The following is a 26,099-nucleotide window of genomic DNA, read 5'->3' as shown; positions in this document are numbered from 1 at the left end:
TTTGTTTTACAGGAATGAAAACAATAATTCGAGTTGAAATGACTCAAAGAAACACTAAATAAAATGGTACAGTAATTTAATATCAGATAGTTCTTATAAATTGAGTTTGTAATCGATATTCAATGAAAAAATTGTCTCGCTGACTTGAAAAAAGTGCCTACAAAAACGGAATTCAGAATATCGGTTGATTGAAGAACCCCAATACATAATTATGCCTGCTTAACAACAGACAGCTTGCCCCTGCTTCTCGCAAGGAAAATAATAAACATGGATGCTTATACGACACAGAAAATGTATGGGAATTGAGTATGCCTGCATTATCCCATAAAAAGGGCTCTTGAAACAAAACCATCATTACAGTAAATACTCACGTATATAGAAAGAGAGCTTTAATGATATGCCATTTAAGGTCACTTTCGTCTGACCAAGTTGATGTGCATTGCATGAAGTACTGCGCGTCGAATCTTAGCTCCATCTTCCTTTGGACTTGAAGCACCACGAATTCTGGTACATCTGGTAACAAAAAAGGTCTTTATTGTAACTGGACGGATGATTCTATACTATCAGTTGGATATTTGACACGACAACAGTGTTTGTATTGATGTTCTGTAGATAGTTTAGTTTTTAAGAGGGGAGTTTCAGAAAATGTTGTGTTAAGTGCCATCTAGCTAGCTGGTGCGATGATATTTTGAAGGCACAGAATATTCCCGCAGGGATCGAAGAAGGAGAGCTGAAGATTGAGCTCAATAGCGTGATGTGGGGGAGGCCCTATGTCCGTGACTGAGAAGAACTGATGATGATCATCATGACATACTATAGTATAATGAATACTATTTTAATGCGATGAAACAATAAATTGTTAGTCGTTGACAAAGTGTTTTCTTTTTAAATGCGTACATTGGTCAGCTCAGCATTGATGGGCAATCGCTCCATGTAATATTCAGTTAATTCCGGTGAGGCTGGAAGTCGACCACAAAACAGAATTCCAAAACGCTAACCAACAAATATCATGACGTAATACATTTCAGATCGTAATTGGCTGAAAAGTGACGGACAGGGGGCCAGAGAAAAATTGGATGGATTATTTGAAAAGTGATATGAAAGAAGGGACAGTTAGTGATAGCGTGATGAAAGACAGGACAGAATGGAAGAAAAAAACGTGTTGACCACAAATAAATGGGAATAGGGCACAAAGAAGAAAAATAATTTATAATTAAATAATACGCATTTGTGATAGTTTCGAAAGTGGATTACTTTTCTAAGTCTCAACGTATAAGATGACCTTTAGATAAGACCATTTTGCCTTCAAATATTACGAGTCCGTACGTCATATGTGTGGGATGGGTTTAGCTTGTAAAAGAAAAACCGGTCAAGTGCGAGCTGCTCTTCCAACTCAAAATGTTTTAACCATTGCTTAAACAGGTCCAGGACAAACCTGGTCTTTATTATGAAAATACATAATCTATCGAAATTTCAAATTCAAAATATCACGGCTTATAAAATAAAGCCTGGTGACAGGCGGACAGACTCACACGGACTCACCCTTGACCGGTTTTTGCCCTTTATGTATTGGCGATTTTTTTTATTTGTTTCTTCAATGATCTTTTTTCCTGCTATTCCTGCCAGCCTTAAGAAAATAAAGTGAAAAATGATAATGAATGGGGTACAGAAGTTAAGATAAGTGGGTCAACCAAGTGGTTGAGATCACTGCGCCAAACCCTCATGTCGCGGAACGGATCCTCGTATATGACATTAATATTTCAGTGATCCACAAATGCTAGTTCTGAGTCAGGATGTCTTGTTTTATTATGTGTAAGCTATATTATCAAAACTATAGAAACAAAAGCTTCAAAAATACTTACTGAACAGCAAAGATAATAGCCATATAATAAGTATGGCGGTCTTAGCGCGGCCCGTAGTTGACTTGAACTTGAGCGGAAAGCAGATGGCGTACCAGCGGTCGACCGAGATGAAGGTCAGCGTGAGAACTGACACCGTCACCGATACTGACTGAAACAAAGGAATCACAATTAATCCTACTAATTATTATAAACGCGAAAGTTTGGAGGTTTGTCCATCTTTAACGCAAAAAAACTGAACGGATTTTGACGAAACTTGGCACACGGATAGTTTATAACTAGGATGAACACATAGTATAGTTCTTCTTCCGATTTTATTTTCCTGTGGGATCATTTTCGATTCGTAGCGGAGCGGGCCCGCGAGCAACAGCTAGTCTTCTTCATATTATCGTGTCAGTGAACCTTGTAATGAAATTTTCTTCGTAGTTGACAGTCTTTTATCCAAGTTAATTCCCGACTAAGGTCAATGAGAATCAGAATAACGATTTACTAGTACAAACATAGTTTAGATGGTATCATAATATTGTGACAAAACAACTCTATTTTGTTATTAAATGAATTCATTCAAAAAACAAGCGTCTGAAAAACTATATATTCCAAACGTTTTCTAAGACAAACCTAAATAAAAAAATTGGGAAATTCCAATTTGATTCGTGTAAAAACATCTCTACATTTTTCTATTGACATGGATACCTTGAAAACGATGTAAATCCCTGGATTTCGCTTGTTATATAAGTATCATTGTCGCGAATGTAAGGGATGGCTGTATGGCGCAGGATTCAAAAGCTTAACGAACATTCTCGAGAGCTAGGTCGAGGCGTGTTAAGGGCGGTCGACTTTTGTATGCTCACACCCATTATATTTCGAGGTGTCGGCAGAAATGTTTGCTTAAGACTAATAGGGATACGTCCCTTGAGGTTCAATGTGATTTGTTTGCGTGGAGATGTAGCTTCATATCCAATGATGAAAAGTACTGAGTGGATATTTTTAAAAATAGTTTTTCAATTTCTTTTTCGATATGAACAATTTTTTTTTCTATCAAATGTTATAGGTTTGGTATATAAGTATTTAGTTAACGTCTCGGTGTTAGGACATTACTGATAACGGTGAATGACGAAATTTGATTTCAATAAAAATAAATAAAAAACCAAAAAGTTGTATTCAAGGAGGCTGTGTTACGGCATATTTCAAACTTGAATCGAACGCACAATGACTTAAGTGTAAATATTTAAATGTTTTGGAATCTGGTCATCAAACCGCAAGTGATCGCAAGAATCATTGGAAAGCACTGATACAACATTAACGGTAAAACGGAGTGAATAGAGTATTTTAGAGGTGGATGGAAAAAGAGTTTTTATTAATACATATTTGTGCGTTTAACAAAACAAATATAAAGAGTATATAAAAATTCTCAAGTTGTTCATAAAATCATTGTGTTTAAGTATTTTTATGTCGGCAAATGCATGCGATTCCTTAAAAAAACTCAATTTTCTATTCACCCCCTTTTGCGTAGCTACAGACCAACAATTTGAGTCGTTGCCCGATGTTTCCCAACGAATTGCTGCAGAAAACAGGTTATTAGCAAGGAAATAAGCAATAAAGAGGATAAACTCATATAAACCCTTATAACCTATATATATTACGGTGTTGAAGGATTTACTGGGTTGAAAGCATCATGTGTTTTAACTAGTCGTTGCCCGCGACTTTGCGTTATGACGATAGTAAAACTGGTCAATTGGAGGTCGGACTCGGACTTTCTGTATATTGTTTCTATATATTATAGGCTACAGAAACCCAAATTCTTTCAATTCTTCTTTGTTTTTATTGTTTGATGTTATCGTGGCAATGAAGTACTCATAATTATTATGTAACTAAAACTTTTTGGATGAACCGGTTTTTATGATACATAGAGGTGATAGATGGACGGACATACTGCGGGACCTTAGTACGATGTTTTTGTTTATCATTTGGGTACGGAATCTTAAGAGTCTTAAAAAACTACCATATTTTTATTATTAGAATATATTTATTAGTCCTGCCGTTTAAGCTTAAAGATATTGTGACTAAAAATCAGACAAACACAGAAAACTGTTAGAATAAGAGTGATTAATTTGAAAACAAAAGAAAAATTTCCAGCCCACGTCATCGCTCCTACGTTCGTAAAAATAATTATAAAACTTTGTCGTTTGTTATAATTATAAAAGAAAAAATATAATTGTCTTTTGTACAGGTTTAGATTAACACGAGTTTATAATTCTTTCATTTTGTTCTTAAATTTGGAAAAAAAACTTTATTAATTTTGTTGTAGAAGAAAATTAGGTAATCTTGTTAAAATTTGTTTTAACTTCAAGAATCTGATTATTAAGCAGCAGAAAAAAACAGTGTCATTTGACTTAATTTTGTTTAATTTTAACGATACAGCCTAGTGATAGACAGAGGTTCAGATAGCGGTGACTTAAATTTTGTTTTATTTTTCTAAGGGCTCTGGAAATGCATATTTTTACACTTAAACTGTATCACACATTATGACAACAAAGATTCTATTCTATTCTATTACCCAAAGGGTAAATGTTTAACCATAAGGTACCGGGACAGTAGGTGCCACTGTCTGTCCGTCTGTTCGCCAGGCATCTTTGCAAACGAGACTGACTCATAAACCATTACATAATAACCAATCTATACTAATATATAAGGCTGGAGAGTTTGTTTGTTTGAACGCGCTAATCTCAGGGACTACTGGTTCAAAAATTATTTTTGTGTTAGACCATTCATCGAGGAAGGTTTTAGGCTATATAACATCACGCTGCAACTAATAGGAGCGAAGATACAATGGAAAATGTGGAAAAAATAGGGCAGGTATAAATCATAACTTACATCTTCTAACCACGCAGACGAAGTCGCGGGCAACAGCTAGTAATTAAATAATAAGACAGTTGAAATTTTCATAGGTGACGTATTTCTATTAAATTCGGTCATCATTTGACGGTCGTATATAGTATTAATTGTATGTAATTCAATCAAAGTAATTATCCTTCTTCTTTATCGTACATAAGTCTAAAAATATCGTAACACCTAATGTGTACTAGAACGCAGTGTTTACAAATATTCTCAGGCATAATTAATTCACAGTCAAATCGTTCGGTATGTGTAATATTATATTATTAATGTAAACATCAGCGACTATTAGAGTCCGTATTATAACTACACGCGTTTGTGGCAGAGCACTTAGACTGCCATCGCTTACGCTAGATACATACGAGCCATTAGCGAGAATTCTACTCCATGTTGGTATAGCAACGATATGTTGTATTTCAATCTGTACAAGCGAAATTAAAAATGTAACTAGCTCTTGCTCGTAGCTCTGCTGTAAAGGGAGGGTCCTTCTTTCTATTTTAGACTCAAGACAAGAATTTGTGGATGACACAAATGCTAGACTCACGCGGGGTTTGAACCCGTGATATGTCGCGAATCGTTGGTTTTGCATGGTGACCTAAACCACTCGGCTATCTGCGCAGTCAATTCAATTGTTTCCAAAACCGTACAATTACTCTTCAGTTTGTAGTTTTGTTACTGCATGTGAGGCTATCACTATGGCAACTCGAAGGATCTTACGTCAGACGGGCAGATAGTTTAATATTATCGGTCACCACGCCAAACTCACGCGCGATGTCACACCAGTTCAATCTTCGCGTTAAGTGTTTGTGTGATCCTCGAACGCTTGTACTGATTCTGGGTGTCTTGTGCATGTAAGTCGAATGTTTGTGAAACACCCGCGACACAAGGATTAAGTTCCATACATTGGAAGTATTTTTTTGTGTGATTGACGCTGATGGTACTTTAGTGACACCCGCGCCTTGCTCTCAGCTCATTTAATATTAATGTGTTATGATAATTACCTACATATGTTAGAGTGCCGAATTCACGTATGAGATTTTCGTGTTGTTTATTTCAAAATTTCTGTTTATTTCTGTCCGGTGTGGTGCCAGACGTAAAGAATAGCACCACCTATCTCTTCCCATTCGTGTTGTAGAAAATGACTAAGGGATTCACTAGAGAATAGTCCTTAACAACCTTAACAACTATACTGCGATAGCCAACCTACCTGCCAAGCTTGGTGATTACGGCAAACCCCCCCTTCTTAAGGGAGGCCTATGTCCAGCAGTGGAAGTCTTTCGGCTGAATGACGATTTCTGAATAAGAATTTGCTTTCTTTCACTATAAATTACATCCATTTATTTCACTGCAAATATGGCTTCCTACATATAATATTTCATATTCATAGCTTAACTGCCCTTACTGTACGTGTGGGCAGCTTAAGACTACAATTAAGTAGTGTGAGGAATGAGTAATTACGGAAAACGATTGTAACACACATGAAGTTTGCCATGGCAACCGATACTATTATAGTATCGTATGGCTAAGAAACTGTAGAGATGTGAATTATTGTCACTTACAACGATGATACAAGATCTTAGGATACGATGGGCATTTAAATATGATGTAAAATGATACTTATTAATTGGTTCCTTTGCTAGTTGTCTGTATAAAAATCCAATTTTACAAGAGTTGGTGAGTTTCTTTAAAGAAACAGTTACCAATAAATAGAAAAAATCCAGTCAATATTTTGGCCGCTTCGGGAATTCGAACCCGAAATATAATATGCTAGCAGCAATATTAGTCGCGAATGTGACCACTGGATTCGGTCACATATAATATAACTTCTGTTTGAATGCAAAATCACTCTTTTTTCCTAACCTTATCCTAACTCCCTAACAGATCTGTGTCATTAGCCTAAGCACTAGCCTTTACCAGAACTTTTAATTTTTAACTTAAATTAACTTTTAATTTTTTATATAAATACATTCTTCTGAACCTACAAAAGTGCTATTCAAATCTATGCTTCAATGACCTAAACCCTTAATCCTATCAACAAGAAACGCCATTTATATAATAAACAATTTACAGAGGATACCTTAGCGTATCCTTGGCCAATAAAAATAACAGCACCGTTCTAAGCGACGATGTCCATACATCCTGCTTTACTAGAAAAATAGAAATTATCAGTCATCCGTGATTTCCTGCTAAACATTTCCTTTGTATTTCAGCCTTATATTACGAGATATCACGTCTTCCATAACATTGTTATTTCTCCAATTACTACCTCACGGCTCAACAGTTTCAAGTTTACTGTTCAAATATATTCCTAGGTTTTGTACAATATTTTGGGTTTAACAACTGCCTTTGTGCTTGCAAATTCTGTCTCTGTACTTCGTTGGAAAATATTCGGATATTTCATGAATATCCTCCTGTCTTGTTGTTCAAATATAATTTTCATCTAGAAGCATATTCTTGTGATTATCAAATAAAGAAAATTTTCTTTATCAAGATAACTAAATACCTTTTCAGAGAGCTATACTTGAGGGGTTTCAACGAGTTGCTCACTGTCAGGAACAAGCCCGAGTCAGCTGATGGGTTTGTGTTAAACGAGTTTCAAAGATGTATTAGCAAGCCCATGAGAGACGGTGATGGAGTTTTTTGCCGGTTCTTCTCCATAAGAGTGACACTTTGGAACCGCGCAACTAGAGCCATCACCTTAACGTTTTGAAAGTGCCTGGAAAACGGCCTACTTGAAATAAAAACTTTTGATTTTGATTATGATTTTGAGACATTACTGCTGATGCTCGCGGGTCCAGTGGGATTGTTTGAAAGAGTTCCGGTGCACAAAGACAAAATGGTTTGACGGTTGGAGAACTAAAAGACTGCCACTCCTTTCCGCTCAACAAAAAGTGAGAGAGTGATTAGACGATTTCCCATCCGGAAATAGGAGTGTTGGTGGACCCTAATGCCTGTCTGTCAATCAATATTTAAAAGCACCGTAATAGCAAAATAGTTCATTTACCAGTTTTAGCTGCTTGTTATCTTAGTCCTATCTCTATCATTATAATTCCTAAACGTAAGTGAAAATCGATCGCTTTCTGAGATGCTCTGCTGTCGACCCTTTCACAAACACGTTACTTAAAAAAACAATGAACGACCAAATTTTACATGCTTACTTGCTTGAACTCCTCAAAGCGTTTTCGGAGTAAGCATTCGCCAAAAAGAACTCCAAAATTTCGTCGAATTTTCTATTACTAGGAAGAATTATTAAGAATTACATGGAAATTCTCAAAAGAAAGGTCTATTGTATCACGAAAAATACAAAATTAAATTCAAATTACCATTTCAATTGAATTCTGTTTTTCGTTTTGACAGGGATGAATATGTATTTTTTTAATTTTTTGACGCTTGTTAACAGTATAATTTTTTTTATTTTGTATTAAAATATTAGTTATAGTTATGTACGTAGTATTATTCATTTGGTAAACTGTCTTCACATCAAAATAACTATGTATTAGCCTCCATGACTCTAAGATAATGCTCTCTGAATTTAACCTTATTGAACAACCCCTTCTACCTTCTACATACACACTTAATTAACATAAAGGCAAAAAAGCTAACTCACCTGAAAATACAGCACAATCCTGCACATGGCTGTCCCAAAGAACCACGTCTCGGTCACATCCCATAGGACCGTCGGCGGCAAACAAATGAGGATCACCATGAAGTCGGCAACAGCCAAGTTGACGATGAAATAGTTCGTCACGGTTCTCATGGAGTGATTCCGGTACACCGCGGTACACACCAGAGCATTCCCAATCAGTCCAATGACGAAGACTATCCCGTGTGTCGCTATCAACACCCATTCATACGGCTGAGGGAATATGTACTCATTCAACATATCCATGTATTCCTCCAACGACATATTACAGTATTCTTTGTCACCAACACATCCTTCAGTCGTCGTGTAATTCTCGTAAAAATATTTCCCAAATTCCGTATCATTATTTTCTAATTTATCTCTGTTTAGTGTTGTATTGTGAACGTATTCATCGATTTCAAAACTGTCTGTATCGTTCGCCGCTCTTTTTAGTTTATTAAAATTTGTTGTGCTATCTAAATTTGTTATTGATGTGTTGGCATATGTATCGATGGCGCAAAAACTTAGTTTGCACATCACTATTGTAGTAAATACTGACAGAAGTATTTTTGGAGCCATCTTTTATGTTTCATGTGTGCATTATTGTGAGAACTATCATTTTACTCGCTCTTTTAGAAATTTCTCCATCTGAAATAGAAAGGTTATTGGTTAAATTGGTCACTTTAGCTTTCAAAGTAATGGGTGTTGGCAGAGGCAGGAATAAAAGCGGCGGGGAAACGTATGAAAAGAATTTCCAAGTTTTCGCTAGAATTATTCTTGCATTTGTCGAGAACGTTTGTAGTATTTTTTTATGGCAGTTTTACATCTACCTCAGAGTTTTGTTTTGAATTTATTTGTAAGATTTCCGGTAGAAATAATGTAAAATTGTTCCTTTATAAAGGAAAACAGGTCACCTACAGTTTAAAGTAATTGTTTCTATTACCTGATTGTGATATTAATTTATAACACAATTAAGGTCATTATATTAACGAGTGACCTCGTACGTATTGATTCTATTGATCATAAAATAATCGCCCGCGTACTAAGAGCTTGTGTATATAATTTTTAATTACGCAGTAATTAAAAATCTCGTGTGACGTCACTTGCCAGTACTAGCAAGTGATGTATTAGCAGACCCCAGTCTTACTTAAAGAAATGCATAGTACAAGTATCTTAGTTATCACTACAAAAGTTAATAAAAAAACAATGCTCGCTGTAAATTCCTTTTCGAATAATAAAAGATGATTGTAAACTCCCTTCAGTCGATACATGTTTTATTTCATTTCATAAACAATAAAACAGTCTGGGAAGATAAAAAAACGTTATTGTCTTGTTCTGAATAACGATAAAAATGTTTATTTAATATGATGTTGGAAAATAATTGTGATTCGCTTTAGATTGTTCTGTGACTATAATTTGTAATTTAAACGCAGTAATGGTGACGTCAGTCTAGCTAGAAGTAACATCAAGTGAAGCCATCTTGGTTTTACAATGGCAACAGTCATGTTTAACACTCTGTTCGTTTTAAGAAGTACTTTTTGACAGGTTATGAAAATCAGTCAAGTATTATCAGGCTTGCAAAAAATTGCCACCCAACAAAGTTATGACCGCAATAGTCGTTGCTTAACGTAGATCTATGTTTTTTTAATTGTATTTTTTATTACAGTCTAACTATCAGATTTCATAAGCAGCCTGTTAACAGACAGATAGCTAGGCAGTAGTGCTTTTGATAAGAAATTCAAAAACAATGCCAAAAATGATAAAATCATGTTATTTAACTTTACATCGAATTATTTATTACCTGTCAAAAAGTCTTTCGTAGAACGGCCAGAGTAAAACAGCTCATGTACCATTATGCCTAGACAATGTATATTGTCTTTAAGGTAGTCGTAATATAATAGTGTTTATAAATATTTTCTTATCATCACGTTTTTATCACTAACGCATGTTTTAAATATTTGTCTCGTGAGCAATACCTTAGGGGTTTTGATTTACTTGTCTCAATGTAGTTATTTAAATTCGATTTTACAAAAATAATATGTATTAATTAGTTGGGATGTAGGTCCAATTGCAATGCAAGGAAAAAACCAATGGGTTAATTTAAACTTATATGTATTTTTGTAAATATTCTAAGACACCCTTTTAAAGCAATGTCCACACTTAAGACTTCTTGTGTCGCAAAGACACCTAGATTTAGAACAAGCATTTGTGGATCACACCAACGTTTGTCCGTTTTTGTTCTATTCTTTAACGGTGACCAGGATCAGATGATGGAAATAAGAAAATTGAAGTAAAGGGAAGCCATAAAAATAAGGCAAATCCTTTGTTTGGCTATAATAACAGAAGTATCATAAAACCCAAAACATGAGTACCCGTCTCTTTATTACTTCACGCTATTTTGGGCAACGAGGCGAGCAGAATTCGAGGCAACACTAAAACTAATTGTGTAGTCGTTTTAAGACACGTTTAGCTATATATAAACGTATTTGAGGAAATGAAAGTGGAAATAGGCATAGGCTTATTGGCTGAATTGAGAACGAGACAGTGGAACATGTTTGTCGCAAACTGTATGTTTGTGGGCACCATTTCAAGGTAATTTAAAAATCAAAATGGACGAATTAAAAGAATCATCAAACACGCTTCGAACCTTTCATCATCAGTCCAAAATTAATAAAATTGTAGATTAAAACAAAAACTAGGAGCGATTGTTTTTCCTTATTAAGAGAAAAACAATATTTTGATAGTAACTGTCGTGAAAATGATTCATTATTAAATGATGTAACGGTTTGCTCACGCGTATTTATCGGGGTAGCCCGACTAGTTTTGGACCCAACCGGAGTCCTTACGCGAGTCGACTCGCGATCCCACCGCGTCTGCTCATGAATAATGAAAAAAAATATTTATCGGATTTCTTCTACTTATCGGGTTCCGCACTTAAAGGGCTCAATAAGGCTCCAGAGCCTGTTCGCCTGTCCGTCCTACGATCGTCAGGCTGTATCTCATTAACCATGATAGCCAGACAGTTGAAATTTTCAAAGATGATTACATTCATAACCTATTCGCACTTGACCGGTTTTGTAATTAAACTGCACGTTTTACGCCATTAGGTGGTTACAATTGTACTAAAACTTGTATAAATATTCCTTCGAAACAAATTCATTCGTTTAGTCCAACATTGATGTTAATATCAAAGCAATTACTTTCTTCATTTTCTCAACATTTCAAGGTCGCGGTTGAAATGTCTTCCGAATCATTTATTTTCGTCACGTACAGTCGTTTTGTAAACAGTTTGTATATTTTCTTGGAAATTGATTGCGTGACAATAATTCCAAACGTTTTAGTTTATTAGATTCTGGATTATTTGAGTAATTAGTTTTATTGATGGCCGAGGAGACGGCGAAATTGATATTTTTTTTGCGGTTTTTTCATTTAAGGTGACAATTTTGGTGTTGGTACGGCACATTATTACAGGCAACTGTTGAGGTCAGTAGCGGTGATAAGCTTACAACTTATTTTGATGACAAGGAGCTGATCTGATGTTGGAACTAGAAGGTGGCTTTGAGATGTAGGCAATAAAAGACACGACATAGGATTTGGGTTCGGTCAATTTGTCTTGGCAGTCTTTGAGCTTAAAGCAAGATATCTAGTTAAATAACTTGTTAAAAATATATTAATTCTTATTTTTAGTATCAAAAGGGAGAAAGAAGAACATTATTTTTGAGGCTTCTGTTAGTTTGTCACCAGCCTGTACTGCGGAACGGGTGACTATTTTCTTTTAGCAAACTTGTTTTTAATTAGCCTAATTATGAGGAAATAGCATCGCGGCAACGCCATAAGCTTGAACCGTTTTACTGATTGGTATAGATATTGATAAAAGGCATTAACATGTTACGAAAATTAAAGAGAAATATACCTTAAGTGTTTATAATTCAATTACTTCTGGCCAAGCTCTCATTCCTGTTTTATTGTCCTCATAAAGAGAATTCAAAAGAATCAGACCCAAAACAAACCTTTATATCAAAGTCAATTTCAATTAAACAAAGAATTATCTACGCTTTGCTTACACAGTCTGTGGACAATAAAAAACCTTACAAATTCTATGAAGGTTTTTGAGCTTCAGTTAATATAATGAGAAAGTTTGTAAAAATACGGTCGCCGCCAAGAGGTAATGAAAAAAATAACTCGGTAAGGCGAACAATTAAAAATGAAACATATTTAGGTTGCGCGACGACAGAGTAAGAATCTAATTCATTCTATAGTAACTTTCGCATGATTATATCTGAAACTAGTCGGGAAATTAATAAGCGTGAGTAAAAAGTTGTATCATTTAACTAATTGTATAGTCATTCAATTGAATTACTGTTGCGAATTAAAATGTGTATCACGATTATGTTGAAGCTGTAATAGCCTGGTGGTATGATCATTTTACTGCCACGTTAAAGTTGGCTTCCAACTCAGGCACAAATAGTCTTCTCAAATTCATGTGCGTATAACAGAATTATTATTACTTGTTAAAAACAGTAAATAAAGTTATCGAGATGACGAATGTAAACTGTAGCATCTGGTTGAGCAACAATCAACAACAAAAAAATAATAAAATAACTCCGACACTAACCCTAAGACGAATAGTATCCAAACTTTTAAATGGCTTGACATATTTTTATCGAAGATGTTCAAGGCCCGCATGTAAACTAACATAAAATTGAAACTCAAATTTTAACACCCACCAAAGCCGCTGTTGCGTTGGTGGGTCAAAAAACGGCGATTTTCTTATTATTCGCGACGTGGCGTAACTTAAACTTGTTTTTAACTTGACGTTGTGGGCACAACATAACGCCATCTACGTCGGATCCCAGTCCGTTCGTGTATTAGACAATTTATTTTTAGGCTTCCCTTAATGCAGGTAGATGGGCAGCAATTACACTTCCCTAATTTTTTTTATTAAATTTTGGAAGCCATCTTGATTTTAATGTTTAGCTTTTACTTGAAGGGGGCTTTTTTTGGGATTTTTTTATTGTGTAAATTCGGCGCTTAGCCGTTTTATTAATAGGTGTTGCTTGCGGTATTGACGCCTGGATGTCGGTAATAGCTCCAAAAACTAAATCCTCCTGCAACGAAGGCGATTACAATTTACGTGTTAATTTATTCAAGGTGTCAGTCATCTCCATACCAAAATTCCATTAATTGGTAATGAAGATTCATAAGCACATACAAACACACTCACATACGTAGTACTTATAATATTAATGTAATTCCTATGATAGCTGAAAAATTTAATTAGGTAACTAATAAGGGTCATGAGATACAGCCTGGTGATAGACAGAAGGACTGAGAGCCTTAATGAGTCCCGTTTAACCTTCTAATCACGACAGACAACCCTAATACCAACAATCAGACAAAACTGTTAATGTTGTTTATTAGAACACAAATTAAGGCTGTTAATTACATACTGGCCTTTAATTTGGCTAATTAATTTAATAGATAAAAAAACTGCGTGGAAAGAGATGGGTGCAAACCTGTCGGGCGAAAACGATAAGTACGCCTAAGTGCATCATTTTCATATAATTATTCAAATTTATCAAGTGTATGTTAATAAAAAATAGGAACTAAAATCTAAAATTAAACCGCGATTAAATCCGTAAAAGTAGTTTCATTTCAATTTAAGTTAATACTTCAACAAAATTTTATAGAATGAAAGGGATAGGATGGGTCAGAATAGTTACCTGAAGGACTGCACGAATAGACGGCATAGGTGGATCACCACACCAAGTCCTGAGTCTGGATGTCTCTGTGCATGTGACTTGAATGTTTGTGAAACTCCCGCGACGAAAGGATTAAATTTCTTAATGCGGGAGTCGTTGTTAGGCTTCCCTGACCAAAGGGTACAAGCAGAGCACTAGTTAGAGTGATGAAAAATTCACAGATGATGTATTTTTCTAGACGCTCTAACAACGATAATAATAGGGGTAAAGCAACGGTAAGCACTTCCGTCAGCTTTTCAACTTCCTGCCTATTATTTTCAATGAAATACAGCCTGATCTATCCTGATGCAAAGTTGAAAGAAAACGGGGCATTAGTAATAGGCTTTAATTTTAATCATTTGGGTACAGAACCACACAAACTATACCAGCATACCAGTAATTCACACGAACATATACGTCGACTTCAGTCGAAATCTAAATATCCATGTTTTTAAATGTCACTTCATTCAGTTTTTATCAAAATTTATCTAGCCGATTTTATAGTTCAAACTGCATTGTCATCAGGTTTAAAGCTACCCTGAAAATATCAGCCTGCTAGCTTATCGGGAAGTGCCTCAAAATTGTGTTGCAAAATTTCAACCGGAACGGTGAAGTACAAACAAACAAACAAGAAAGAGAGTATAAAAACGTGGGAAAAACGTGGCAAAAATGTGGGAAAATCTTACAGTTGTTCATTAATACCGTCATTCGGCATTCATTGTCAAATCAGGATGAAACCCCACTTTGGAATTAAAACGTGGAAAATATCCCAGAAAACCATCATCAAATATGTAAGAGTGTGTTCACACAAAACTTTACGACGCTCACATTAACAGGAGCTTAAAAACAAACGTTGTGTTTACAGCCTTAGATGCCATTGGAAGATTATAACAGAAGGCTCATTTGAATGTAATGATAATCAAATCTATACTCTATACTAATATATAAAGCTGAAGAGTTTGTTTGTTTGTTTGAACGCGCTAATCTCAGGAACTACTGGTCTAAATTGAAAAATTATTTTTGTGTTGAATAGACCATTCATCAAGGAAGGCTTTAGGCTATAAACCATCACGCTGCGACTAATAGGAGCGAAGATAAATTGGAAAATGTGAAAAAACAGGGCAGGTAAATCATAACTTATATCTTCTACCCACGGGGACGAAGTCTCGCCCAACAGTTAGCCATTAATAACAAGGCGGGAACAAGATATTTTTTTAACATTTTTTAATGATGGTGCTCCCTGGGGACGAAACTATGGAGGAATAAAGGAAAGTTATGCGTTAATCCAGGAAGACAGCTAATTATTGAAGTGACACTTCTTATGCAACTTCCAACAAGTTTGCGTCGAGAGGTAAGAAAACACTGTGCTGTTAAACGTCCAACGCTCCTAGGGAGCGTGAACGTGGTATTTGAATTAATTTTCACATTAAGTTTGACTTCTTCCGCACGGAGATTATTTTTAATATCCTTATCCGTTTTTCTGACTTCTGACTGGAAAGAAGTTTCAGTTAGTTTGACAAATCTATATGCTAAAGCATTATATAGTTCAGAGTTTGGGAGTGAGTTTTTAATAACATAACGACCACAAATAAATTCTAAATCTAATTGTAAGTTTTTGTTTCAATTTCTAGCCATTTTAGACTTAACCTTCGACAAATCTCTGTCTTCTGTCACAACAGCGTTACCCGAGAGCGCTGACTTTCACAATAAAATGTGACCTTTTTGATTTTTATGCGTGCCTGGTACTTAGACAAAATTAAACCTTGCATTCTTAATTTTATAAAGATGAGATTTTTATCACTTGTTACTTGCGGTTAGATCTTCGTAACGGGATGAGGAAGTTCCGAAAGAATCTAGACTGTTTTGATTTTTAACCGTAATTAACTTTTTGGTGAATAAAGTATTTTTAGAAACTGTGAAATAACCCCTCATCTATGCGTCGGATTCGCGACAATGAGGGTTCCTTATATATGGGCTAAAGAAAATAAAACGGTTGATTTACTAGAAATAGACAATATTTTTTGGCAACAGAAAATTTATCGCTGTAAGAAAGGTTGCTTTATTTTTAGTTTCGATATTAAATGTAGCAAAAACAGAAATACATCACCTATAAAAATATCACCCGTCTAGCTTTCAAGAATCATAAGATTGAGATTTGAAGGCCGGAAAGACTGGAGTAATATAATTCCTTTTTTTGTAAATAGGTAGATATTTATATTTGAAGCATATTTTTGCTCAATCGTATAGACCAATATGTTGACTTTATACCACTAACATTATGACGTATAAAATTTGAGTCATGAAATTACTGATTCAAAACTTAATATTTTATCTCCCATTTTTTTATTGCTAATTTTGATTAAAAATTAAATCAAACTTTAAAATTCCAATTAATATAAGCACTAACATAACTAATTTAAATCTAGGTTTTAACAAGGAGCCATATTTTTAAAATGGCCGTCGTTAAGCAAGGCGCGTGTTTAATCAACTGTTGCCGTGATACTATGACTTAAAGTTATGTTGTAATGGTTGTGGAAGCAGGACAGCAATACATGGTAAGGATCGGCATCTCTCTTCCGCACCTGCTGAAATATTATAGATATAGTGGTGATATGTCCTCGGTTTGTAGAAACTGGCCAAGAGCGAGTAGACTTACAAAACAGAAGATTCCGTAAAAAATAGGCTAGAGAATGAAAAATCGGTTCGGTGAAAAAATAATTTTGAATTTTCCCCTAATTACTTTAGGTATCATTGTTGAATACATTATCTGTGAAAATTTTAAATGACTAGCTTTCACGGTTCTTGATCTGATATACCCTGTTGATGGACGGACAGACAGCGGTGCCTTAGTAATAAAGTTTCATTTTTACCCTTTTTGTACGACACCCACAAAAAATTACAATGCGGTATTTTCAACTTTTAGTTTCTCATTACAATGAACGAGCGTTGAATTTTAAGAGTGTTTTAGGTCGTCTAGAACTAACCTAAATGAGGGACAGTTAGATACACTAGGTCCCAGACAATTTTCCATCAGATTAGACTAGAAGACTTTAAAGGAATAAAATTACGCTTCCACAAGTGATGTCACGTTGACTTGACAGTTTATCTAATTGAGTGATTCGTCATCGCTTGGAGAAATTTCACTAATGTATGTATGTAATTTCACTGTCCGCATAATTATATGTTCTTAAAAAAAACGTCTCCCGCATTAAGATATTTAATCTTTGTATCGCGGAGGGTTATGACTCTTATCCATTATTTGAATGAGTTTGATTATTTTCTACATTTTAGTTCGGATTGTTTATTAAAGCGTATTTTTTTTAACTATTGTTTATGTCTCTGGCGTTTATTTTTTGAGTGCAGGGAGCAAAAAAATAACACTTTAGTAAAACATCCTACTTCCAACTAATATTATAAACGCGAATATTTATATGTATGGACGTTTGTTCCTCAGACGCAAAAACCACTAAACGGATTTAGACGAAACTCGGTACACAGATACTCTATAACCGTGATTAATACATAGGACTGTCTCATCCTGATTTCATGTTCCTGTGGGATCATTATAGATTTTTAACGGGTGTAGTATAGTTTTGATCCTGTTTTTATGTTTCCACGGGATCATTTCAGATTTTCAGCGGGCGGAGCCGCGGGCTATAGCTAGTTTCGTATACAATCTTCCAAAATTATATCCACTTCATACCAGACAACCACTTAAGCATTCTATTGATCGTACTATTTCTGTGTCCGCATCATATCGCTCTGAGAGACGTTTTAGCTAAAACAAACACTGCCATTGCCAAGAGTTTTATTCTAAGAAATCTGAGTGACCATAGTTTTTTTTTTTAATACGATATTAGTTTTTTTTATGATTCCGTACCTATTGGGTAATAACAACCTGGTCAATTAATATAATAATATTAAACTACATCTTTCACACGATGCCATCTAGTCTCAAAATGATCAAAGCTTGTATTGTGAGTACTAGACATTTGATAAACATACTTATATATTTCTAAATACATACCTACATAATATGGATAAATTACATCCAGACTGAACAAATGACCATACTCATATCACAAACATTTGTCTTGGGTGGGAATCAAATCCAAGACCTCCGGACCTCCACCTTCGCTCTTTTTGGATAAGGACTCCGGTTGGGTCCGCAACTAGTCGGGCAATCCCGATAAGTACGCGTGAGTAAACTACATAATTTAATAGTGAAACAGTCTCGCGATAGTTTTGTTTTTGTCGACCTCCGTGGTCGAGTGGCGTACGCACCGGTTTCAACGTGTCGCTAGCTCTGAGGTCCCGGGTTCGATCCCCGGTCGGGTCAATGTAAAAATTCACATTTATACATTGTCTCGGGTCTGGTTGTTTGAGGTACCTTTGTTGTATCTGAATTTCATAACACAAGTGCTTTAGCAACTTACTTTTTGTTTAGAACAATGTATGTGATGTTGTCCGCATTTTTTATTAGTTACTGTCAAAATATTGTGACGCACTGTTGACACTTAGTGACTGATCTTAGACATAAAAACCGAGAAGCGATATTGTGGATGTGACTTGTATATTCGTAAAACCCTAACAATGGATTAAAAGGCTTAGCGTGGGAGTCGTTTAAAAAACAATGCCTCACATGGCTATTTGTGTGTTATCTTCCACAAAGCTTTCAACTTGATTGGCATTAGGTTATGTCATCCATCAAATATTTGGTTTCATGACATTATCGGTTGAGGTTAGGTCATAGACCATGACTATTATGTTATACTCACTTCTATAGCCCTGAGCAAACAGGATGTAGATTTGGATGGTATCATGTAACGATAGACAAAGTAACAGTTTAGTCGAAAATGGATTTTAGTGGTATTGGAATAAGGTGCATTAATAATAAGCTAAGAGAAGACCAAAAGTTTGCTCGAAAATGAACTTTATTGTTAGAGGTATAAGAAGCATAAATGAAAAGCAAAGGAATGTATTTCGGATCAGGTAGTTAGAGAATACAATGTTACAACTTTAGTGTTGAAGACGAAAGTAGGATAGTGAGGGTGATTTTTATGCCACTCAAAAATGAAGTTTAATGTCATCTTTATAAGGTCTGCTAACGTTTGGCGTAGGTATTCGTCTAGATCTTTGTTCGATACTTACCGATGCTTATTGTCTTCGAAATATCGCCAGTTTAATAGCGCCTTTATTTAAACTGCGTTAAGCGTCCGTCCACGCGATTTGAGAAATCCTTGTCTCGGAGCCTAGTTTAAGTTCCGTTTTTACCCTTTCGATGCGGGACCCCAAAATAAGTTTTAACCAGGCAAATGAACAACAGAGGCTAAATAATCCGCTTACGTCGGGTAAAAAGGGCGTGGTAACATTTAAAATTGCCACACATTCGCCATTATGATATACGAATAAAAAATCCTCTTATCCTAATTCTTTTAGATCAAATCGCTTTACACAGAACTTTAGCATGCGTCAATCACAAAATTAATTTTAGGAAAACTCATTGCTATACTATTAACCGTTAGTGGTAAGAGGAACTTGTGGACGAATCAAACCTTAATTAGACTTAGTTATCGCTTAAATTTAACAGTGACAGCTGGGAAAAGGAAATCACACATTGGGAGTCAACGGATGGTCGCGTCGACGCCACGTGCCGCCGTTAGCGGCCTGACCGAAGGCTGCCTTACCATGTGGCCCAGAATAGCGCAGCAGTTTGAAATAGTGGGCTAGATAAAAAAAATGTTTAAATGTTTACTAATTTGTATACGAAGTAACATCAATGTTGTTCACCTTTAGCTAGTTAATAAAATATAAGTAGTAAGGTCTTAACTGGCCTTAACGGGTTGGTAACAGAATCTCAAACACTCGTTGTAACGCTTCTACTGGCTAGTAACTATGTAAATGTTAAAAAAGATAAATTTAATTGTTTATAATTTCCACATCAGTTTCTACGTCAAGATCACATCAAGATTAAAGGAATGTCTCGAGTTTGTTTTCAGCTAATGGTTTTAGAAGCTTTCAGCTTTGAAAGTCTCCTGAGACGATTAAATGTGTTTGTTGGAACCACAAACTGACGAACCGGTTGAAAATGTGCACATTGAAATATGTGCCTGTACCTAAATTCATTGGGTTTTCATGACTGCAGATAAACTTTTCGTTGTAGTTTTTTGGACTTTTTACCAATTTGAAGATGAGAGAAAAGAAGTATCTCTAACGGAAATCAAGAAATTAATCCATGAATGTAAAACAAACCAAAAAAGTCCACACAGCATATTTAAATATGTAGCTATAAAAAGGTTGTGAAACAATAACAACACACAAAGATATTTAAATAACCAGTCAAGTGCGGTTGGACTCCCTATCCTGTTTTTTACAAAGAGAAACAGCAATCTCTTTTGAGCCTATTAAGGCTGATGCCTGGCTGAGGCCGCTGGGGTAGCGGGATTATCCAAAAGGGCTACCGCGGCACGAAGAACGTGTACCGGGGCTTAGTTTCAAAAAAAGGAATGAGGATGAGTTTTAGTCAGTAGAAATCAGAAACTCTATTCCGCTCACCCAAAGCCAATTATTCTCATATGGAAGAAAAACAGTAAAGAAAATCTAGTTATGACATAACCAAGTACAAAATACACGTATTTAGCCAACCCAACTGAACAGCAATGCATTGGCATTCCAAAATGTTGCTGGGGCCAAATCATTACCTGATTTCGATTTGCGGTCGGCAAATGCGATGGAGATTCCAATCATGGACGCATTGGGCATATCATTGTATTTGTGGTGCCTTTGAATCAATTACGTTGGCAGGTTCAACTGAATTTCAAACTATTAAGAGTGGCTGGTCATAAAAATAATCAAAATTATGGGTATATATGTTGTAGTTGTGATTACAATGCAGGAAAGCTCTAATGTGACTTTTTCAAATTTAAATGTATTTTCTTTTGTAAGATACCGCTGATTAACAGTGTTGTTAAATTCACAGTGAACATGCATGGGCATGGGAAGAGGGTGAAAGAGACAGAGAGTAGGACAGAATACATTTACACATTCACATTTAATAAAAAACAAACGAAATTGGAATCGTCGAATTGGGTTTATCCGTTCCGGAGCTAGGATTCCACAGACAGATAGACTCATAGACTAACAGTCACGTCGACTTATAACACCACTCTTCTTGTGTGAGGGGTTAAAAAGGACCTTCCATCAATCAGATAACGCAAGTAGAATGTTTTGTTTTTAATTAAAACTAGTTAGTAAGAAATTACCGACCTCTTCAATTAAGTAGTTACCTATAGAAATTACCAGTACATTATATTAGCTGTAATTATCTTTCTCCTAGGTCAGGCCATCTTGGACGTAGTCATCCTATAAAACCGCCATTTTTGCCGCCATATTAGCGCTAAGATCGCCCTTGAAACTAATATTTGACAATCAAAGTAGACCATTCGAAATTTAATTACTGTACTAGAAACTCTCAGTGTGTATTTTAATCGTTGGAAAAGGCAGTTTACCGTGCTATGATAAAGGTAGGTATACTATAATAGGGGTCAGAAATTAAAACGTTTTAAACTATCCTACTAATATTATTCGCGAAAGTTTGTATGTATGGATGTTTGTATCACTTTCACGCAAAAACATCATCATTGGCCTAGCCTTTTCCCAACTATGTTGGGGTCGGCTATCAGTGTAACCGTTTTCAGCTAAGTACCAGTGTTTTACAAGGAGCGACAGCCTATCTGACCCCCGCAACCCAATTACCTGGGCAATACGATACCCCTTGGTTAGACTGATTGTCAGACTTTTTCAAGCTTCTGACTACCTGTAACGACTGTTAAAGATGTAGGAATAATAGCCGGGACCCACAATTTAACGTGCCTTCCGAAACACGGAGGAACTTGTTATGACAAAGATGGTCACCCATCTACGGACCAACCGCGTCAAGCATAGCTTAACCTGTGATCGATTCACTTATGCGGTTATAGCTTAGCCACGAGCTCCTTTCGAACGAATTCCTCCGAACTTTCACGCAAAAGCCACTGACGAAATTTGGTAAGATAGTTTATAATCAGGATTAACACATAGGATACTTTTATTTCGATTTAATATTTAAGTGTTTATGTTAAAGCTATGGGAGTTGTATGAGTTGAATGTTTTTACAACAGAGTGTTTTTTTGTACCTTCAAACGGCCTGACTGATTTTGATGACATATAGAATGGTGTAAGGTCTCATTGTGGGTTATCTATATCTGACTGCGCACACGAGGGGTTTTTTTGCAGCCATAACTGACCTCCACTAGAGCGAAACCGCAGGAAAAGCTAGCATTGGCATCATTTAACATAATTACAGTATTAACCTTTAAAATTACTTTCAAAATAGAGAAAATAAAATGTTTGAAGTTGTTTTAATTATTTTTAAGTACCGCAGACAATAATTAACGAATATTTTGTAGATAAAATGCTAATTAAGCGCTTAATTGAAAAAGGCTCTGTTTAATATCGACAACATTTTACTAAGTGCTTTTCCGAGTAAATTTTCCGAGAAATTCATTCGGAATTTTTGAAGGTAAATCCTTATAAAGAGATCCACAGCCGCTGTGACAATCAGAACGTTGAAATGTTCTTTTCCAATTCCAGTAATCGGATTTGGCTCGCGTTTGCAACTTTTATAGTACCGAACTGGTTCAGTGCAAAACACTCAGACAGACTAAAACTTCATTATATGTTCAACAATACACATTAATATCCTATGCAGATACGCCTGCATGGATAGCCAAGTTCTATAAGTGAGCGTGTCCCGGGCAAGCATATGTGTGACCCACGAATGTGGTAAATCCCCCCGCGACTGCAGTACTAAATTCTTTTTGCGGGGTTCGAAAAGAAAGAAGATAAAGTTTCCTATAAGTATTGAATATCGACGGCCTGTTGGTTTCGTGGTTAGTGGCCGACTGATATACCGCAGGAAGTAGGTTCGATTCCCACCCAGGACAAATGTTTGAGTGATGAGCACGATCATTTCTTTTGTTTCTGTATATAATCATTCATGCAAGTATTAATTATTATGTTTGCATTTGGAAGTATATCAGTATGTTTATCAATTGTCTAGTATTTATAATGCAAGCTTTATTTAGTTTAAGACTAGATGGCGTTGCGCAAAAGTTGCGGAAAAAATTCACTTCAGTGAGCTACAACATTTAACAATTAAAAAATACAAAAACATAATTCGGGAAATTCTAAAATAGACTTCCAAAATCGTTAAACATTACTACAGTTTCATTTTCCCGCATATTTTTCACAATGGCTCGCTAATGGGAAACGTCAATCAATACAAACTGCCTGTGTGAAACAATGCCGAGATAATTTACTCTGACGTTTTTCACTACATTTTGCGGTGTCGTAATATGTTTAGTACATTTCGTAGTTCATCTGTATAAATTAAAGTGAGTCTCTATTTTCCTTGGTCATGACATCATGCTAAATATGATAATCTAGTGGTGACGACCGAGGATTTAAAGCATCAGGCTGTTTTTTTCTTCAGATAGAATCAAAGGCGTAAATAACCGAATTTCCTATTTTCGTGTTTCATTATTGGATGTCGTTTAAGCATTCCTAAGTTTCGGTAACTGATACTGTTGCTTAATAATTATTCCTTTTTAATTATTTACCTCGTAATCTTTTTAAATGATTGTCTGGTTTTTTTGCCGATTCTGAGCCATGATAATAAAATTTTGGTCCTTATTTCTAGCGTTATTATGTAACAAATCACCTTAAAGTGTCTGAAAATAAATCTACTAAGTATAAAAAGATGTTGAATAAGACTTTCAATAAAATGCAAAACAAATGAATTGCTATACATTCAGAAAAAAACACTTATACGGATTGGAAACAAAAGCTATCTACAAACAGCAAAGCATCGAATAAACACGAAAATATTAAATCCATACGAGAATATCTCTAATCGCATTATATCTAAAAATAATCGTGAAAATGTTGACGTAACAGGCAGGTATCTCTCAGCATGTAGATTTTAATCCGGGTTCTGTTTAAACTGGGGCCGTCAATCAGAGCTGATTGGGAGAAAAACAAGATGTAACATGGATGTGTACGTTTGTATACATTGTGACACCCTGTTAAAGGAGGAAAAACATGCGAGGTGCGTATTAGATTGGTTTTATCACAGAGGTTGTAAGTAAAGGGAAGTGCTTCATAGCTGTGTTGGTATGGCACGTCGCGCGGTCGATGTCGAGTGGTGATTCTGATATCTAGCGTTTTTATCAAAGGTGGAAGATGAATGGAATTTTTAATTCATGGGGAAAACGGAGAGGTATTACTCTTATTACTTAGGATTCTTACTGGCTACAACCACTGGAACCGGTCCGGAACACCTCTAAAATGGGTCACCCAATTAATTTAGAATGTCAGATTTTGAAACCTGTTCCACTTATTAGTTAGCAAAATTTCCATTCTAAAAGAACGCTTTTGACAGAGACGTCAAAAAGATGAGAATCAGACATTGAATAAGCTAAGGTTGATCTTCTCCTCCTAATAGTGACACATAAGCGTAACCTAAGTGCCTCTTCCTTTTACTTTATAATTTATGATTTTGCTAAAAGATTGTTTTCTTTTTGTTTTGTTATGTCTCAATGTCTATTTGTTTTTATGTCTGTCTGAGATTCGTATAAATTACTTGTGACTGCTGGTTTCTACCTGTGTTAGTAATCTGATTTGTCAAAACTCATCTTTCGTATTGCGTTTGTGGTTTCGTTTCTATTGGCGACTTCAAAATAAAAACTTTGGAGTGAGTTAACGGACGTTTCCACGTCACCGATACGGCAGAAAATAGGCTAACATAATTAATACATTTAAAAAATCTAAAAAAACATGTAAACTTTTGTCAAAATCAGTCCAGTCGTTTTTATAGTTGTAAATTGCATTGTCATCTGGTTTGAAGATACACTGAAAATTTCAGCCTGCTAGCTTTTTGGGAAGTGTCTTAAAATTGAGTTGCAATCCAACCGGAACGACAAAAAAACCAACGAACAAGAAAGTGAGTGTATCAAAACGTGGGGAAATAAGAAAAACCGCAGAAATAATTTATAAATAACCAAGAATAGCTAGATCCTAATTAACCTTCATTATACATCCAGAAAATGTATTGGATTATCCGGAAAATGAATTCACGTCAAGATATACGTCAGCTTTGTTTCATCTCTTATGACACGGCAACGTGACAGGTTCTCTTTATTAAACGAACAGCGATTTCAACATGTATTGCGTCACATCCTTTATGAGCTATAAACACACACATGGGAGCGTACTTACTTTTTGGCTGCGAAAGTCGGTAATTGAAGCTTCAGAAATTATAGAAATTAGAGCATTTTCCCACGTTTTTTTATAGACATACTTTTCTTGTTACTTTGATTCCCTTCCCGATGAGCTAGCAGGCTGAAATTTTCAGGGGAGCTTCAAACCCGATGACAATGCAATTTAGAACTATAAAAACGGCTGGACCGGTTTTGATAAAATTTGATTGGGAATTTAAACACGTAGGTTTTTAAAACTTTTAAATCTATTAATTTTGCCTCTCGTTTAGTGTGCTATCATGTGTGATTACTGATGCTGACATGTAAAAGATCGGTTTACTATTGTGTTAGTTCGCATAGGTCGATCAATGGTATGCGCGATAAATTTTGATCTGTCATGTGTACATTTTCGACAGTTGTTACGGGTAGTCAGATAGAAACCACATAGTTGGATGTCATGCGGCCCAAGGAACTGTCGAGGGTTTAACACTCTGACACCAGTTTGTACATCAAAACATAATTGGAAACTAAAAAAAAAATTTTTTTTCATACTTTTTACTTTCACAAAATCCGATTTATTTGAAGAATCACATCAAGAACCTGTTCGAAATCAATTAATTTGACCGTATAACCGTTATTGGCAATCACTTTGGGCTCGAGTTAATTAAGTCATAAAACCTAGCTG

At 35.6% G+C, this 26,099-nt stretch overlaps 1 protein-coding gene across 1 annotated transcript in view; it reads right to left on the bottom strand.

The window, feature by feature from the left end:
• The window catches only part of LOC113494084 (orexin receptor type 1-like), a 93,543-nt gene that overhangs the window by 20,470 nt on the left and 46,974 nt on the right, over nucleotides 1-26,099 (bottom strand). Inside the window, exons 2-4 of the mRNA XM_026872230.1 lie at nucleotides 8,362-9,024; nucleotides 1,863-2,010; nucleotides 372-513 (exon numbers count right to left, since the gene is read on the bottom strand). Of these exons, the coding sequence (XP_026728031.1) occupies nucleotides 372-513; nucleotides 1,863-2,010; nucleotides 8,362-8,955 (884 nt within the window). The 5' untranslated portion in view covers nucleotides 8,956-9,024. The remainder of the gene's footprint in view (nucleotides 1-371; nucleotides 514-1,862; nucleotides 2,011-8,361; nucleotides 9,025-26,099) is intronic.

Source organism: Trichoplusia ni, chromosome 5 (assembly GCF_003590095.1).
Source record: "Trichoplusia ni isolate ovarian cell line Hi5 chromosome 5, tn1, whole genome shotgun sequence".
NCBI lineage: Eukaryota > Metazoa > Arthropoda > Insecta > Lepidoptera > Noctuidae > Trichoplusia > Trichoplusia ni.
The sequence above is the reverse complement of the archived record's forward strand: the minus strand, read 5'-3'. Positions and strand labels throughout refer to the sequence as shown.